Below are 19,160 nucleotides of genomic sequence, written 5' to 3' on the forward strand. Positions count from 1 at the left end.
TCCCCCAGTACAGCGCAGCTGGACCACCATTGGCACTTGGGGTGCTTTGCTGCTTCAGGGCTAGGGGACATGGAGGTGGGTAGCTCAGGAAAAGATACCTCACGGAGCTACCAGAAACAGCCACAGGGCCTCACCACAGACTGGAGAAGCACCACCTCACTAATTTTAGACAAAGCAGGGGGGAAAAAAATAGACCGAAAGAAACAAAGAGACCCAATAATTTATTGGCAGAGCTGAAAGTGGGCATTTGAAAACCATGGGGCTGACTCTCAACTGGGAAGCTCCTCCCAGCTGCAGAGAGATTTGTAATACTGGTATCCCTCAGCAAAAGGCTCTGACATCGAGGCAGAATCCCAGAGATCCTGCATGCCACGTACAGAAAGAGAGGAAAGTGCTGCAAGATGCGACCCCCAAGGGCACACTGCTAATCGAAAGGTTGGCCTCCCGCCCCGATGCTAAAAAGAGTTTGTATATGATAAAATCAGCCTCTATCATCACCACTGCTGGAGGGCTTCAGATGGATCCTTCCTCTGAGGAGGAGTGCGAGAGTGGCCCATGAGTCCCTTCAGAGGTCGGAGGGCACTGGTGGAGACCTCTCAGTGCTGTCAACATGGAGAGAGGAGCTTAGTGCCAACTCTTGTTCTCACAATGTGATTTTTGTGTTTCGAAAGCTTGAATTATCCCTGGAAAACAGAGGGAAGAAAGAGGTTAAAGATGCACGTTGTTCAGATCCCAGCACCCCACCCGCCATAGCTATCAGTGTTGCCATCCCAGCCTGTCACCCAAATCAATGCTCATTAAATCTCCTTAGCAAATCTGCTTCCTAACTAGAGACTTTCCACCTGAGCCAACCTGCTGCTCCAGAACACAAGGAGATCTTGCTTCATCATTACTCATTGGGAAGAAAAAGGTGTTATCTCCTGTGGTCAAAGCATACAATAGGCACTGCAAACCTCCCTGACAGATGCTGGGATTTAAACTGCAAGATCTCTTCCTTCTCAAATATTTGCCCCCATGGATTCTGCCTGGAGCACAAATATACTGACAGTCCAGTATATTCTGTTCCATTGTCAACAAGTTCACTCTTTTAATGTAGGAGAGACCAAAGGACTATTTAATCTGAAAATGACAGTTCCCCCAGGTTTAAATAGGAGAGTTTCCTCAGCAGCTTTTACTCACATGAGTACAGCCATGGCGCTACCAACAAAGGAGTGCTGGTCCACCACCTTCACTTGTACAGTGTTGCAGGATGCAGCAATAGGCAAAGCACATTTACCCATCAACAGAAAGGTATCGGTTCATTTTAGTTCGTTTTCTTTCTCATCCAAGTGGAATTAAAGGAGACGATAATTATTTTGGGAGGATGGGTTTGGCGCCTCCCCCTAACAGGGCAGGACAGTAAGTTGCCCAAACCAAACACCCAAGGATGGCCCAGCACACATCGCACCAAAGTGGGACAGCTTTGTTGAAGAGTGAAGGCAGCTCACAGCTTCAGAAGCAAGGTGCTCTGCAGGACTGTAAAACCCTGTTTAAAGCCTTGAGCTAGGTTTGTGTGCTGCTGAGAGCCACATGGCAGCTGTAAGAACACAGCGCATGCTGAACAGCTTCAGGAGGCAAGTTAGAGCAGAAGGAAGTCCAAAACACTCTTCGTGAGTTAACCAAGTTATTCTACTATTACTTGACAGCAAAAACCATGCTGGAGGCCATCTGTAGAAGACTGGGGTTCACCTTTGTACTTGCAAACAAAGCAGGCTGTGCTGCCACCTGGGAACACGATTCAGAATTCATTAACTGGGTTGCAGTTAATTTGCAATAGCAGTGTGACTTTTCATCCCATAGTGTACTTTCACCTGTGTCATCGACCCCAGGAGGATGACACACTCTGGTTAGCTCTTAAACAATTTTTCCACCTTTTGTTTTCTCACCATCACAATGTCCCCATCTCTCTGCTCACCGCTGCTCTCCCTGGTTAGCAGAGGTAACTCAATATAGTGGAGAACTGAATCAAATCTGTCACTGTCCTCCTATCCACTTGGCACATGTACTGCCTTCTGAGACTGGTATTTAATGAAGTGAGCTGGTTTTCTCTTCTGGAAGGTCACTTGAACGCCCTCTAACAATAAAAATACTGCTAAGTGCTCGTGAAATATTTTGTAAACATTGATCCTCACAAAAGCCCGGATCTGGGAGGAAGGAAAGACTTCAGAGCAAACTATGAAGGCATTGCTTGTCCAAAGCTGTGGAAGGTGGTTTGGGAGCAGTGGGACTCCCAGCGGCCCTTCAGAGCTCAGCTGTGTTGGAGCAGCTACATCCCATCACAAGGTGGGATTCAGACACTAGATTAGCTTCTCTGAGTAGTTTCCTCTGCCCTGGCACTTGGCAACACAGCAGCCCCACTTGGCTACAACCAAACACAGCCTTCCTCACAAGGCCTCGTGCAAGCCCTTTTTAGTGAGAGTGCCTGCTGTCAGAGAACTGGGCCCTAGAGGGGAAAAGCAATCACAACAGCACTGAGCTCACCTTGCCTATTTTCTCTGCACATGGTTGGTTGCCATTACCAGAAGTAGCAGGTGGTTTCATCCCTTGGGCCACAGCATTATTATTATTTCTAAATACAGTAGCTACTGTGTCCTTCCTGAACAAGCTTTTATTGACAGACTAATTTATTCTGCCCCAGCCCACTGACAAGAGCAAAGGCATGTATGCCAAGCTCCAGGCGCCTCTCTCAGCGTCCATTGCATGGATGTGCTCAGCATTCATTTACCACTCCATAGCTACTAACAGACAACCCTAGGCAGCAGACCCAAGCTGAAGACGTACCTCTCAGCCTCCTAGGACCAGGTCTGGGATACAACTGGCTTGCACAGTGGAAAAACACATTAACAAAACAGCACACAGCATTGTAACAGAAAGTGCTGAGTGAATGCAGACCACTGTGAATGCTGGCGCCTTTGGTCAAGAAAATGCAACACAACAACAACCAACTACATCTTTCTGACCTTTGGGGAAAAGCCAGCAGTGGAACGGGCCCACCACCAGGCCTACAAAGGCAAGAAGAAAACATGCCAGCCTGTGGAAAGAGGGTTGGAAGCTGAGAGGTATGCCATGAAGTCACATAGGAAGAAAGATGAGGCCCTACCCTGGGTGTGACAGAGGGGGGGGAGCGTTCGATCAGCGGCCACTGCTGTTCACCAGGCCATGAAACTCCTCCCAGGCCCTGGCAAGCCAGAGGGAAAAAAAATAAAATAAAATAAAAATGAAACAAAAATAAAAACAAAAAAACAGCACTTCTTAACTTTTAACAAGAGCAGAAACATTCAATGGCGTTTGAAAGGCACTCGTCTTCAGAGAGCAAGGCAATATTCTCTGATAGCCCTAGTGGATAGAAGCATCCTTAAAACCCAGCCAAACATCTGACAGCACAAGGCAGCTTTAACGTTCTGCACAGACGTGAAGCGTTCCCACTGGCTGCTGGCTATACAGCCACATTAATACCCAGAGACAGGTATGACCTTCCCAGTCACAAATGGAATATCCATTTCCTATCGCTAATAAAATAGCCAGTGTTTTGTATTTCTAGAGGATTATCACATTCCTTGGCTGGTTAAACTCCGCCAGTTACTGGCCCCGTGCTTCACCACATATCTGCAGTAATCCCCACAATAGGGTCTTCTTTTAATGCCATGTGGCTCAGTTATTAGGCCAGTCTTCCATCAGGCAGCAGAATCCAATTGTTTATAGAAAGTCTCACTTCCTACTGTAAGCCTGCGCTGTTAATAAACGCCCAGTAAAAACACCAGAGCTATCTGAAATGAAAACGTTTTCAAACAAGTTAGAGGGACAGGCCTAACACTGCGTTCCCTGCTGGAGAATGTTACTGACGTACAAAGTTAGCAGACTGAAAAATTGCTGTCTGTTTTACAAAGGCACCATTCTGAAAGCCCCTCTCAGGGAAATAAAGAAACGATGCTGAGGTTAATGTGAGCATGACTACTATCTTCCAGGATCAGAGACATCAAAGGACCTCGTCGTTTTTCATACGCAGATAAACAGTGCTGGAGGCTACAGCACATGCCAAGCCATTCACCAACCCAAAGTCCCACAGAGCCAGAGGGACCCTAAAGGGAACCCAGGTCAGCCATAAACCCAGGCGGTCTCGCTGATTTTAGCTGCTAAGTGCCAGCCGAACCTCACATCTTGTTTCCTGCATTGCCTCATCCGGCCACTGCAACACAACAGGAAAGTAGAGATGGAAATTCCACAGCAGACAGCATCTGTGCCTAAAATGGACCCTCAGCCTGGCTCCTACCTGCACCTCACAGTCAAGCTCCTCATTAGCATTTGCAAAAGCAGCTCAGCTGTCACATGCTCTTTCCCAGCAAAGGCCCAAATAAGCAGAGAATATACCAGCAGTGCATGTCATGGGTATTGTGAAAGACTACACCACAAACAGGCAGGCTTGCTGAGGACACAGCAAACAGGACATGAGCAAGAAACTCGTTACCGTGATGTCTACCTTGGAATTTGTGACACTACCTTCCAGTGAGGCAGGATGGCAAATCCCTCTTTCGAAGGGATCACAATTCACCTTTCGAGCATCCCCAGGAGCACAAAATTCTTCCTGATCATGACTAGGATAGACAAGTAACAGCCACCTACGGGACTCCCAGAGCTACATCTAATCTCTGAGCTGACACTCAGACACTTCAAAGCAAAGAAAAGAGAAAAAGCAGACAGCAAAGGTAGATGCTGCAAGGACAGCTGGGGTTCACCAGCACATCACTCTTCTCTCAACACTCAGCTGGGAAAATGCGGGGCAGAATAAAGGGTAAGTTAGCACAAGGTCTTGCTAAGGCATCTCTGAGGTCAGATCTGCAACACAGCTTGACATACAGCAGAATGCTGCTTTGTCAGAGACAGACCCACAGCTGGCTCATTCTAAACAAGGCATCAGTGCAGACCCCAGAATGGGTGCCTTTCCCCCAAGGCTCCCCTGATAAAGCCAACACACAGTGCTCTGAAAGGCCACAGAAACTGCCAGTGTTACCCAGCCAGAGCCCAGTACCAGATGCTGCAGGTACTCTACAGAAGAAAGGTGGGGGAAGGCAAACGTGCAACCAGAATCCCTCTGAACTACTGAATACGAGTTGGAAAGCTACCCACATCTCCAGCCTCGTTCCAGTCTCTAATTTAACATCCTCCCTTCAGTCTCCCATACCTTCTATTCCTACCACGTTTCCATTACCAATAATCACACCTTTTCTCTTTCCTCTCCTGCAGTCCCCCTCAAACCCACAGCTTCTGTCCTCCACACAGAAGGGACACAAGGGCAGATTATCTGTCTACATGACCGATAATGTACTACCCCTTTCAAACCAAGGAGTTCTCTGTTCCAACATCTCATAACATCATGCACACAGTCCTTCAGCTGCCAAGCCCTTCTCACACACAGAAAAAAGGATCTTCCAGCCAAGAATTTTTAAGCTAAGACCCTCATACATATTATACTGCTAATTAATCCAACTATCTGCTGACTTGACTGAAAAAATCCACCAAGACGTGTCTGCTCTAATGTACCTAAACTGTGCTAGCAGAGCAAACTGCTCTCCATTTCATACTGAACGAGGCTGCCAGTTAATTTTGTCTGGCAGAATCTTTATGACCTGTGATGTGCCAAGGGCACAGCGCCAGGGAGTCTAAGAGGTTATTTTTATGTATAGACATTTTTAGTACCTTAGTGCTATACTGTCTGTGTGGCGATCAGATACTCAGTGAATTGATCCCCAACACTTAGGTTATTCCCACTGAACAGATGGGAAATGGAAACATTAGCAGGCTAAATAAAGCCAGCCAGAGCTGCTCGTCCACACTCATTCTTGACCCACAACTGTTGAAGTTCCCCACTCTCTCCCTCACTCCCAGGGTCAGGATGCAAGCAGAGCTCCCTTTCAAGTTGAAGGAAAATAAATACATGCAAAAAGGAGCCATCATTGCAGACTTAAACAAAAAGGGGAAGAGCAGACACAACTGTTTCAAGGGAGTTTCCAAATCTAAATTGTGAAAGCAGCATTAGTTGTTTTCTCAAAATCCCAGCAGTTCCCCCTTTGGTATTTTTCTATGTAGCCTTGCTTCCCTCCCATCTCCTTCCCCAGATAAAATAAAGGAAATAAAGAGTTCACAGAGCACGCTGCTCTCACGGCACTCACCAAGGTCTGTCCCTTCCACCAGCCTGCATGCAACCTGCCAGCAACCTGCCCTAGGATATTCTTGTAGTTTGAAATAGTCCTTTCATTTAACAGGCAGTATCTGCAGCTAAGGCCAACAGGGGAGCCAGCATAACTTTGAAATCAACATATCTGAATTGACCTCCATGAAAAGAAACACAAAGTGGATTACAGCAGCTTCTTTGCTAAGAGGCAGTCCACCAAGATATGGGAGCCTTTTACAAAGTCTCAGATACTTCTGAAGAATTGTCATTGAACAAGGCAGTGAATCCATCACTTCAAAGCCTGAGTCTACAGAAGTGCTCTTAACTCACAGCACTGAGAAACGTTACTGGAATTGGAGAATGGAGTGATAAATGGATTAAGCCAGAATTGCAGAGCCTTGGGAGAAGAGGACAGCTATCAGATCTGGAACCTCACCACTCTTTTCTGCCTTTTATTCCAGTTCTTCAACTTGATGGAATGAGGGTGAAGCAACACAGCCCTCTAGAGCTGGCAAGATCCAAGACAACCCATTACTCCATCAACAGGCATCAGTGTGCATGGGGCCCATTTGGAAACTGGGTAGCTTCAGACAAGGTACAGCTGAACACAAAGATGACACAAATAGGGCAGCACCACTGAAGAGTATCAACTCCTGACCTTCCTGCAAATTAGCAAACAAATGAAAACCAGTGCTACAAAAACATAGAAGTTTACCTAATAGTTACAGGAGTAGCTGAACTCCAATGCAACAACAGAAACTTCTCACCAGCACACCATCACTATCTTACTGCTTCAGAAACACTCACCTGGCCACACATTTACTACTTCCCTGAGGATTTCTTTTGCCACATTTGCCTTGAATTCAAGATTGCACTCCCCTCCCCACACTCCCCCTTTCTTTCCCTTATTCTTTCTTTTTCCCTTTAAAACACAAGAACCTTGTTCCTGCACTCCTCTTACAGTGCAGACCCTTATTCCCTCCCTAGGATTATCTGTTTGCTTCCTAGCTAAAATATTGTCCAAGGCCATTTCCTCCAACCGCCTGCAGTGAAATGAACCCAGTGCCAGCCCTATTAAGATCAACTATTCTTCTCATTTACTCGAGCCATCCCATTAGTTATCAGTAGTGACTTTGAAAGGAACAGGGAGTTTTATACCCTGCTCAGCTCTCACTGCAGCAGGCACTTACAAATAACTAAAGCTTTGTTTTCAGATTAAAAAAAAAAAAAAAAGTAGCCTTGCTTTTGAGCTGACAGGACGATCCATAAAGTCACACAGCAACCAAAGTATTTCCAGGCCACTCAGCTCAGTGGAAGCTTTGCAGCATGACCACACAGTGAATGCCTGGTCTCTCCTGTCACATGAAGCAGTGGTGTTCAGCATCCTGGATGGTGCTGCAGATGGGAGCTCTCAGCAGAGCTGAGAAAATACGCTATAAACCACAGAGTATACATTCTAAGACAGCAAAAAAGGTTCGTTTTTCCTTAATTCCAAGCCACAGAGAGTGCTGTTGCCCATGACCCACTGTCACAGCTGAACCACGTCACTTCCAATGTTAAGAACAATGATGAGCAGAACCTTTTATATTGTCCACCTCAGGCAAGCGCACCCCAGGGAAGGAACAAAGAGAAGCAATCTCTCTCCAGCTACTGAAAGAAGGCAGCCCACAAAATGTGTTCTTCTCAGGTACTGAGCACTGTAATGTCTAAGGTACCATAAATCCTCCGGAATTAAGAAGAGTCCAAGAGAATGCTCTAGCTCTTCCAGTAAGATTGGTAATTAATACAGACTGGGCTGACCCTTCCACTTGCAGGGATTTAGGCAGCTTGTCAATATAGCAAGCAAGAGAAAGGACGAACATGTGAATGCTGCAATGAAAGATCTGCTTATCTAGCTAACTGCACAAGCCGCACCACTGTGAGCAGAAGGACCAGAATGCAGAAGAGCTCCTTGGAGTAACTGCGAAGCAACAAATACTTTTCAAAAGCAGCCTGGCAGTACCACCATCTTCTGAAACAAAGGAGGCTGCAGCCTCACTGACAACTCATGAAAAATGGTGTCTAAGAACAAGTTAATACAAAGTGCAATACGACAAAAGGAATATATAAGCCCTGAAACACAGTGCTCAGCTTCCACAGTGAGGGGCACGCTACCAATTTCTACCAAAGTGTTCATTTACAGTGTGTCAAAAGCTAATCCAGGTCAATTCACTACCTAAAAGTCAAGGTTCTGAGAAACGCCTGTTCTTTTCTTGCTAAGCATGCTCCCTTTCCCAAAGCACAATCAATGCCAATCAAACCCTGCACACGAGCAGAGCTCTAGTGGGGAGATGCAGCCCATACAAATGAAAAATGCCACAAGCTCCCCTAGAAAGGCAGTCCTGACAAAGCCTACAGCATGGCTCTTCCATTAGAGCCTTTCATAAAACACAGCCAGAGCGCGAATACTGAGCGCTGGCTAGAAAGCCCTCTCGAGCCATAAATCACATGGTACATGCACAGCATAAGTGGAGTTTATTCATGACGGACAGTATTTCAACAGGGCTTGATAGATGGCCGAGGAAAAGGAGCCAGGCTTTATGGAGGATAGAACTAGTTATACAAGAGATTCTTCATTAGTGAGAAATCCTTAATGATAATGAAGCTTAGCCAAGCGGAGTCAGCCTGAAAGCTGGGGCTGTCCTGCTCTTCTCTGTCAACAAAGCAGGCACCATCGCCTCCCTGCAGCTTGCTGCCTGCAACTCCTCCATGCTAGCACTGATACTGAGCAAGAAAAGCACAATAAGTCAGTTCACGCACCACTACACAGAAACTCCAATGACAAGCAGCTCTGGTCTGAATTTACACCAGCACCATTAGAAGGAAATGCTGGACCGCACTAAAACCAGAGCGCTGCAGCTCAAGTGAGGCAATGGAAAAAGAAGTCTCATGACACCCTACATGATGGAAGGTTAATTGCTCAGACCTACTCCACTAGGACACCAAACCAACTTCTGACTACCACTCCTACCCACAGAAGGGTACGTGGGAGACAGGTCAGCCTGGTCCTATTTAACAACTGCTCCCGACTGTATTCTGAACCACTAAATTTGATTCCTCAAACACCTGTTATTCTTGGACAAGCTCCTCTTGCACCATACATCAAAAGAATAAAATGAAACCTATGCTGCACAAGAGAGGGCAGCCAGCACGGTCTGTTATGCTACTGTAGGGAAATAAGACCGTGACACTGGATGCACCATCACTCAAGGACTGATGCCTGCCAGAGCAACACCAGACACAAACATTGCAACAGCAGCACTCTGTGACCTAGGAAGTGCTGATGAGGATAGCTTATAAAGGAAAGGTCATATCACTTCCTGCCTAAACTTGCTACACAAACAAATATCATAGCTGCAACACAGGCTTGGGATACAACCTTCCTTAGAGAGCCTGGGAGAACAGAACAATCTCCTTCCTCACACCACAAAGCTGCAGTCCCAGCCTGCAGTCTGCCGCTGCAGAACAGAAGCAAAATACCCTGGAAAACGTCCACATGAGCACTTTGCTATCTCATAACACAGGTAGAGAGTTGATAGTGCCCTCTCCTGGCAATAAGCGCATGAGAAATGTTACTGACCAAAAAAAAAAATCACGAGATTTGAACAACAGTAGAAACTTTCAGAAACAGCAAAGCTCACTGGAAAAAGATGGAGTTTAACAACAATTATTTCCCTTTTCCTTCTCCTTCCCACACACACACGCAGGAGGGCCATGTGGAGCACTAGATGCCTAAAGGCAGTTTAAACAGACTCATGTATTACTGCTGGTGACTCACACCCCAAATCAGATGCTACTAGTAGCTACATCTCAGCTAACAGCAGGACTGAGCTCACCAAACTCTCTGCCAGCATACCAAAGAGATGGTGTTTATGTGGAAAGGACAAGCCAGCACAATGAAAATAAGTCATGAAAGGTACTTGGACCCTGATTAAGGGCTGGATTAGAAAAAGCTCGCTGTCTTATTAATTTGTTTCATTTCTTCTAAGCATTAATTTAATCAATATGACCTAATTGGTGTATTGGTTCATAATATAAGTCAGAAAAAAAAGTTACATGATTCACTATAAGCAATGCTTGCACATGCAATTCTCTGTCACACTGTGGGAAATGAAAGTCACCCTGAATGGCCTGGTATAGAAAGCTATAATAGGTTTATTTAAAAATACAGTTGTCCTCTCTGTGTACCATGATCTTCTAGTCTTGTTAAAGAGCCTCTGTCACCAGGGCCTGGAAGACTTAATATACGACGTTTATTATGATTAGAAATCATTTGTACAGCACTGTAAATTCACACAGCTCTTTCCCAAGAACATTTATAAGTCTAATGGCACTATAAATCCCTGTTAGCTTCCGCACTTTATTCCCTTGAATCTCTATTTATTCAAATGATCTCACATCCTCCCTTTTCCCCCCACACCACAATCTTGTCTTGAATATACGAAGCCACAGTCCCACACTGGGCAGCCATCTCCCAAATGACAGGCTGGGTGGATTGCTAACAAAGCCCAGGACTGCATGCTTAAAAAAAGAATACTATTAGAAAAGAACGAACCTAATAACAGCACAATAATGACACAGATATTTAGCTTTCCAAGCACACTGGCAACAATCGCTGCTGTTTGTCTTACTGTTCACACTGAACAGCCCTGATGCACATGAGCAGTTCTCTCCGTTCTTGCGATCTGCATTAAATTGCTCAAGCACGCATGCAACCAGCAGCAGGCCCTGCCCCTGCCACCATACGTACTTGATGCTATCGGTGTGTGTTTTATATTCCATGATGGTGTTGGGAGGTAGGTTGAGCACTCTTCGTAATGTGTCGCGTATCCGGGCTGTCGTGGCCTGGTCACTGGCTGTCTTGTTCCATATCGAGATAATGTCCTCCTACAGAATAGCACGTAAGGAAGGGGTAAGCAGATGGCATTTTCTGTAGCCCTGCCAAATGGAAGTACATGCCAGCTCTCAGAACAGCTTACCTGGAATCGGACAGAGACGACTGCCCCACAGATTTCTTCACCCACCATGAACTGTTCTCCAAGCATTGCCAGAATGAGATTCTCCCAACACCGCGATGCTAAGCCCTTTCGCAGACGGATAATCCATTTACCACCATTTTTGTTGGCATCATCCTAGAAAGATGTGCAAGAAATCAATTTGTTTTCTTCTAGTAATTTTTCTGCTTCCCACAAGACAGCAAAGCCACAGACGATAGCAGATATTGATTGCGTGGAGCACCAGGGACTGATATTTGGAGGTATTTCAAAGCAAAAGCATTTCACTGCTCCCCCACACAAGCAGAGAAAGAAGAATGTCACTTACTTTGAATACAAAGCATTTGAAACAACCACTCTCAACATTCCAGAGGACACAAAACACTGAAGACTTGAGCTCCGGTATTTTGATCCCATGTAGTAAAGACTGCAACAGCCCATCCGTCTTCACACAGAATCAGAGGCAAAAACCCTGAAAGTATTTCAAACCCCAGCCTAGTTCCAGCTCTGTTTAATCCCCTGAATACGTAACTCTCCTTGTTAAAAGACGAAAAAACCCTTATCACAGAACATGGAAGGCAGGGAAACAGTTTGCAGAATCATGTTCAAAAATAAAGGGAAAGTTGAAATGTTTTCCTTCAGTATTTCCAGGAATGAGCTCACATAAGTTAACCCAGAATGGCCAGCATCTTCTCTGGAAGCCACTGTCATTATCACAGATACAGATGAACTGTGCTGACCCAAGGAAATACACAAAAATTGGAAGAAAGGAAAGGAAAAATTTACGCTAAGCACCCAACCTGTCACCTTGAAGTTGCAATTCTGTACATTGAACTGGAAACTGCTACAGACTGCCCTGCTTCACAAACACACAACCACATCAAACAGCAGTTCTTCCTTTGTGCGGAATTCTCACTGTGGCATTCCCTTGTAGCTGGAAACTCTTACAAAAGGGAATGGATCCAAAGCCAACAACTGAGAAGTAAGAACAAGTCTAAGAGGAGGTGGCAGTTAGGAAGGGGGTCTAGGACAAAAACAGAGAAGGAAGAAGAGCTCGTAGTGATCTGTATTACACAGAACATCCCTGGCCAAACAATTAGCAATCCCCTTTGCCAACCTAAGTTACACTTCAAAGATGCTAGGCAAGACAGCCCAATCCTTCTTAATGGGACAAAATAAACTTTATTTTAGCTATAAAGCTTCTTTAGGGCTTAGAAAAACTAAGTATTTGTGCGCTCTCAGAGATAGCAAAATGCCAATGAAGCAATCCTGAGCAAACACGAAAATGCCAGCACAGGAGCAGCAGTCACCAGATCCCCAGTTTTCATCTACGTGTTAAGAGTCCATACTGAAAGGGGAAGGTGTGAGCTCTGGACAAACCTCCAACGCATGAGAGCAGCCACATGCAAAGTGAAGAATCTAAATCAGCAGAAGTTCTAGGAATGCTGCATATTCCTATGAAATGCAAAAATGCTTTTTGATTAAGCATCCTTGTTTTCCAAGTTGTGAACATCCCATTCTGAGAATTAAGAATTCAGCCTAAATTGGGTTTAACTCCTCAAACATTCCACACTGAAAATAAATTGGTATAGCTCAAAACACCTTAAACATTGTTCAGGAAGGTTCAAGGCTAGAAAGAGAATGGTCATTGGGAAGCAGATGCTGTATTGTGTGTTTTATGGTTACTGTTAGTTTTCTTTCAGGTTAAACAAGCTTTGGTTCAGTCAAGCATTTCATTTCCATTTACCAGAATAATAATGATCTGCAGCCCAGAAAATCACAAGGGAACATTATGCTTACTGCTACTGACTTTACTCAGAAAAGGCACAGATGGATTCTGAAAAAGATCAGAACCACATATATGTATACATGCTTACAAAAATTACAGTAATTAAGCTTACTTTCAAAGAGGAAGGAACATAAAGCCCTAAAAAGGGTAGCAAAGAGAAGGGAAGCTACAAGGGTAAGTCTTCCACAAATACAAGAAGGCAACGTGACCAGAAATAAAAGACAAAGAGCTTCTCCATCTTCATCCTAAAATGGCTACAGGGAAATTCTTTATAGAAATTCTGCTATCATTAACTTGTGGACTCTCTGGTGGACACATTATCAGAGCAGCTAGCTGACTAGGAGTCCAAGGAGGGTTAAGCGTTTTATATAAATTGTATTTGCAGTAACTGGCTATAAAACACCTTGCTTAAAATAATTGCCAACCAGGGTCACATATAAATTTCTCAGGACCAAGCAGCATAATTAGGTACTGCAGAGCAACACATAAAATTCTCATATTGCAAATGGTATTGGTCATTGCTGGAAGCCAGCCAGGAACTGGAAAAATGATTTGTTGGGCAAAGATTTTTTTCCCTTCTTTATACAGATTCAGACAGAAATGAACACGTGCAAATCAAGTGCTTTGTAAAGGAAAAAAGTGAATGAAGGGCTAAGTCTTCTTTCCATTTCCTGTTCTGTGTACAGCTGGAGGCTTTTAAGAACATGCATCTCCTTGCTTCTTATTCTCTTATTTCTTCCCTTACTGAGAGGTTCTGTTTCTTTTAGAGGAAAGCTCCATGCTGCTGCCATAGGACAAAGCAATAATAATGGTAAAAGTGCTGTGCAGTGAGCACAGAGCTTAGCTGGGCTACCCCTTTTACTGAGCTGCAGGCAACACCAGCCAGAGGAATCTTCTGGACCCACAGCAAGCACAGCTAGCAGCTCCCTTTATCTGACCTCTCCTCTGCCAGAAGACCACAGAGCCACCAGGTTACATGGAACAGAGCATTGAGAACAAGTTTACAGCAAGTTCAGAATAAAAGGCTGAACTCAAGAGTGCCATTAAGTGACAAGACTCTCTTCACCACAGAAGGTTTCATCCATCATTCTCTGGGAAGCATCAAGGCAGACACGAGAGCTCCAACTCACCTCCCACATGGGTTTGATGCCCTCTTTGAAAAGATGGAAGTCACTATGGCCTGTCAAGTCCCCAGGACGTACCATGTGACTGTAAAACCGCCAGAACTGCTCCACCTGCAATGACATGAACCACACAGTGAGGCTGCTCAAACTGCTCAGAGCCACAACTCCTACAAAAACAGGCTTCCCGTTCTACAACAGTTTGCCAGATACACCTTCCCCTCTTGTATTTTCTTGTCACAAAGGAGTTTATTAGGATTCCCATAAAGCAACAATAGGATCAGAGATTGGGTGCCTGCGTTTACTGGCTCTATCAGCAGGTGACCACCTGAAATACTCAACAAGTGCCTGCAAAAATTACTTGGTGTTCATCCCAAATAGTCAGTGCTAAGACAGTTCCTGCTCTAGAGAACAACTGCTAGATTCTAATGCTCAGACTTCAGTGAATGTGACATATCAAGTGCAACAGCTATAGTCAAGCTTCCCTGCACTATATGAGAACTCATTCCTGCACAAACCACTGTTCTCAGCACCAATGGAGACCGAAGAAGCCTCCAAATCTGACATACTTTGGATTGATTTTTTACTGTATCCAGGTTTTAAGACAACAGTGACATTCTTCTGCTGCTGTTTTAAAATCTTTAGGCACCACTCAGAACTTCTGTTTAAATCCCACTTATTTCCCTTTACAGCCTGCTATGACATTCTGACCACTACAGAAATACCATTTTCCATCATGCCACCCCGTGTCCACTTCAGATAGCCTGGCCAGAATTTTTAATTCATAAAAATAAAATATCTATTCTTTTAGATTCTTTGGGTGAAAAGGGATTTTAGAGAGGCTGAACCTTTAAAAGGCGGCATTGGAACAGATTATACTAATTTCTACTTTTTAAGAGGACTTTACTCAGTAGGACCATAGCTATTAAGCAGATCAGCAGTGAAGCTGGAGGTGCTGGACACCATTCCAAGTACTTTATCAGAGACCTCGATGACTTGGTCAGCACTTGGAATTCTGCTTTAAACTCTGATCTCTGCCACCCAAACAGGAACTTGCTTTTATAGTCAATATAATTACGAATCAAGGCTGAGATGGGGTCAGAAACAATCTATTTCTGCAAGATAATTCCTACGCTGCATTTGCATCTAAGTTCTCAATGAGTGTACCTGCCCTCTAGTGGTTAGAATTTAACAGCTTTGACTTAGAGACTTCTACTGAAAAGCAGAGGACAAATGTGAATCCAGGTTTCAGCTCAGACAGTCCCTCCTGGAGCTTATTCTCTCTCCTTTAACAAAACTTAGAACCAAATCTTCTGACCAACCTCTTTCCAACCTACCTGAATTCTAGCATTTCCAGCCTACAATATCAATCAGAAAATTCTTGCAGCAAAGAGCAGACAACAGAAAAGTTATTGCCAATCAGCACGCCACAGTTGTTAAGTACTTGCCCACAGAGGGAAACAGGAGTGGTAGCTACCTATGACACAACAGGCTCAGAGCTTCCAGAAGGGTTAAAAGGGCATTTTTACAAATTTTCACATTGCAGAAGATAGAATTTTACCGGTGGGAATAATTAACATTTGCAAAGAACTTAGAAAAAACCTAAAGAAACTACTAAATATGAAAAATAAAAACCAGTCAATATACCTCCTAGGCTTAAGAATGGTTATGATGCTTGTCTTCCGCTGAGGACATATTTTGCTTGTATATCTCAAGATCTTAACGATGGCTTTACACAACCAGTACCATAAAACAACCCAACACTGCCTTTCCAGTACTTACTTCATTCTAGGAATAAACAACCACGAACAGCTAAAAGGTAAAGGAAGAACAGTTTGCCCTCCAACCAGCTTTGCTGCAACATTCAACTCTACCTCAGTCATCACTTCCACAGCAACAGCAGACACCATGCCAAAAGCTGCTTACACATCAAGAACACCAGATGACTGTTCTTAACACACTTTGTAGTGGAAATACTGGGGGGTAGGGGGAGTAGCTGTACAGCTCTTCCTTTCTTCTCTTGCTCATTTGTCAAGCTCTCACCATTCTTCTATTATTATTCCAGCTGTCTAACACAAGGCAGAGGAGAACTGCTCAGGACACTCAACCTGCTGTACGTAGTTAAAGAACTCACCTGTAAGTCCTCTGCTCTCAACAGCAGAAGCACAGCATGCACATGCATATGCTCAACGTACAGAGAGTAAGCCAGCCACAATGACTACATCATGCCCAAGTGATACAAGCACGACAGGGATATACTCACCGAGGCAAAGGTGCCAATCTGTTTGATGTTCTGTTCATAACTCTGTGAGCTGGTAGGCCTCCCAGGTGTTCGTCTGGAGTACCAGAAAGTGTAATTATACTGCAAGGGGTGCTCAGCTGGTCCCGGGACAACCGCCTGCAGAACAGAAAACCTTGTTTATCCCTAATATGCTCCTCTACAGCAGGAATGGGAAAAAAAAATACATTCACAGCATCAGAAATCTACATGTTCACATCCTAACAGAGTAAAAAACAAAAAATAAAGCCTAATTTTCACTGAAAAATGCCATTACTGTTAGTTGACTTTCATGGACCATTAGGCTAACAGCAGCTGGTCATTCCAAAGAGTATTAGAAATTAGCTGTATGTGGACGGAAATAAGCTCTAGAAAGTGTCACACATAAACAGGCCTCATAACAATTAAAAACAGCATTATTAAATTTATCTTTTAATTCCACACTGTGACTGTCTCAAAAGAAAATGACAAACTGAAAATGGCAATGTTTTCTTCTGAATGGAAAAAAAAAAGTCATTTTTCCCTATGAAGAATAAAACACATATATACTAAACCATGATTCAAAAGCATTACAACTGATTGCTGACTGCAGCTCCCTTAAGCAACTGACACCCCCAGCACTCTGGGAGGATTATGCTGTCTTCTAATGAGTGTGAAAAGAGGTTAACAAGAACTTTTTACCCAGGAGTCAAAACTGACATGACACAAGATGACGGCTTTGGGGCTTTTTTTTTCCACTCGGTATTGCTGCAGGAGTAAAGAGCTTAAATCTCTATTGTTTTCTTGTATATGGTACATTTACAATGATTGTATTACTTCAAACACAATAATATAAGCACAAGATTTAAAACAAACAAACAAACACAAAAACAACAAATAAGCATAGAATTACAGAAACATGAAATCATATCCACCTTCCCAACCACGGTACACTGCACTCAATGAGATCCCATCTTAAGAGTAATATGTCAACAGCAGGACAAACGCAGTTTGTAAGCCAGCAGAAGGCCACCATTCCTCTGTCAATCACTCTCTTCCCCACATTCTCTTCCAAATTTTGTTTTCAGCGGTCAGGGGAATAAAACTGTATTCTTTCTAACCTAAGCAAAAGCCTGGCTGCACCTAGATGCAATTGTGAAGGAAGCATTCACCCCCCAGATCATATACCTCTAAGAACTCCAAAATGAAACTCAAAAACTGACAGAGTAAAAGAGTTCTTCTGTCATCATTACCACAGCAATGAAACATAACACAACCACAGTCCTCCAAGACATTTTCCTTATCCTTAAACTGAGGGCTCCAGTACTCCCACCTCGTGCCCAGGTGAGGGGAAGCAGCCACCAGCACCTTACCTTCCTCTTGGTGGTACTCTGTGGCTTCTCTCGGTCATTTTTTTCCTTCTCACTGTCTTTCTGTGTGTTATTCTCCTCGTTCTGGTCATGGTCTCCACTATCATCATCTTTCAATCTGGTAACGAAGAAGACCAGTGGCTGTGAGCATTATTTCTTGGAGCTAACAAGTTTCACACCAAGCAGCAACAAACACCTTTTAAAGGCTCCTGCTAGCAGTGCCACCGGTGGTTACAAACCTATGCCTGACAGCACACGCGGGCTCCTCGGGCACATGCAAAACCAAGCTAAAAATGAATTCAGGCACTCTGTAACCGACCACAGACCCACTGCAATTACACCCCACCGCGTGCACCCTCCAACCCGCAGGCAGCAGCCACAGGGACCCCAGTGCAGCTTTCTGACCCTTCCCCTGGCCCTCCACAGCCCGGGCCAGGCGCGGCAGCCATCTCCGCCCGCACGCCTCGGGGCTCCCGGCCTGCCCCACTCCCTGCCGAGGGCAGGAAAAGCTGAACGAGAACCGTGGCCAGAAGGCCGGCCCGTTCCACGGCGATGCCTCCGGCAGGGCCGGGCCGGGGGAAAGGGGCTGTGCGCGGCCCCGTGACTCATCGCGGATGAAGCCGCGGGCAAGGCCCCAGCCACGCCGCCGACTCACGCGTCGAATTTGTTGTTCATCGTCGCTCGCTGCCGCCACCCCCGTCCACCTCAGCGACTTCCGCTCCGCCGAGTCCGCTCCCCAAAACCTTCCGCCACTTCCTGCGGCCACAGCGGGGCCATGATCCCCGCCCCGACAGCATGGGGGCGGAGCGCGGCGGAAGTGGGAAAATATACACTTCCGGCCGCCATCTTGGTTCTTGCGTTCAGTTGTATGGGGCGAGGTGGTGGTGTGGAGCTCCTCATAGATCCGTTCTGCAGCACAGAAATGAGTATTCAAGAAGGCAGATTACGTGCAGGCTTTTGTTTAGGAACTCACAACGCCTCAGACAGCTTGCGCTGCGGGACTGGGCCAACTGAGTCGAATACATGATGCCTGTTGTACAAGGACGGTGACACATAAAAGTGCAGATGCGTGCATTTCTCACCTTATTCTTACAGATACATCATCAAGAGGCCATCATAAAGCGATAGTGTTGGCATCTGAGCCAGTTATGAGGAAGTCTGTGGTCACTTAGAATGTGTTGTGTCTGAATATAGATCGTGGCTCATCCTTTTCCTGCAGATACAAGAGAGGTGATGAGCTTTAAGAATCTTTTAATACTGTAACAGATTCCCAGCAAAGCAGATTTATCCATACATGCATATCCACAGAATCCATACGGAGTTAAGCTGGAAAGACAGCAGCTATGTAGCTCTACTACAAAAATAATGACTGACTGAGTAGT

General features: G+C 45.0%; 1 protein-coding gene across 2 annotated transcripts; it reads right to left on the reverse strand.

The window, feature by feature from the left end:
- Positions 1–200: 200 nt before the first annotated feature.
- On the reverse strand, positions 201–18,564 carry EIF4E2 (eukaryotic translation initiation factor 4E family member 2). 2 transcript variants are annotated; one of them, XM_072344954.1, is made up of 8 exons: positions 18,434–18,564; positions 17,782–17,896; positions 16,415–16,549; positions 14,161–14,265; positions 11,227–11,379; positions 10,998–11,134; positions 3,140–3,217; positions 201–683 (listed from the first exon to the last, which is right to left on the reverse strand). In XM_072344954.1, exons 1-7 carry the CDS (start codon positions 18,451–18,453, stop codon positions 3,172–3,174), a joined length of 711 nt encoding a protein of 236 aa, XP_072201055.1. In that variant the 5' UTR covers positions 18,454–18,564; the 3' UTR covers positions 201–683; positions 3,140–3,171. The 2 variants fall into 2 exon arrangements, with proteins under 2 accessions (XP_072201055.1, XP_072201057.1); XM_072344956.1 differs by lacking the exon at positions 3,140–3,217.
- Positions 18,565–19,160: the final 596 nt, after the last annotated feature.

This window comes from Excalfactoria chinensis, chromosome 9 (assembly GCF_039878825.1).
Source record: "Excalfactoria chinensis isolate bCotChi1 chromosome 9, bCotChi1.hap2, whole genome shotgun sequence".
In the NCBI taxonomy this organism is placed as follows: domain Eukaryota; kingdom Metazoa; phylum Chordata; class Aves; order Galliformes; family Phasianidae; genus Excalfactoria; species Excalfactoria chinensis.

Excerpts from the sequence above, each read along its gene's own strand:
- EIF4E2 (XM_072344954.1), bottom strand. The coding sequence starts at position 18,453 with ATGAACAACAAATTCGACGC. Across the intron at positions 17,897-18,433 it reads ATGAACAACAAATTCGACGC|ATTGAAAGATGATGATAGTG; the intron begins GTGAGTCGGCGG and ends CTTCGTTACCAG. Across the intron at positions 11,380-14,160 it reads GCATCAAACCCATGTGGGAG|GATGATGCCAACAAAAATGG; the intron begins GTGAGTTGGAGC and ends ACATCTTTCTAG.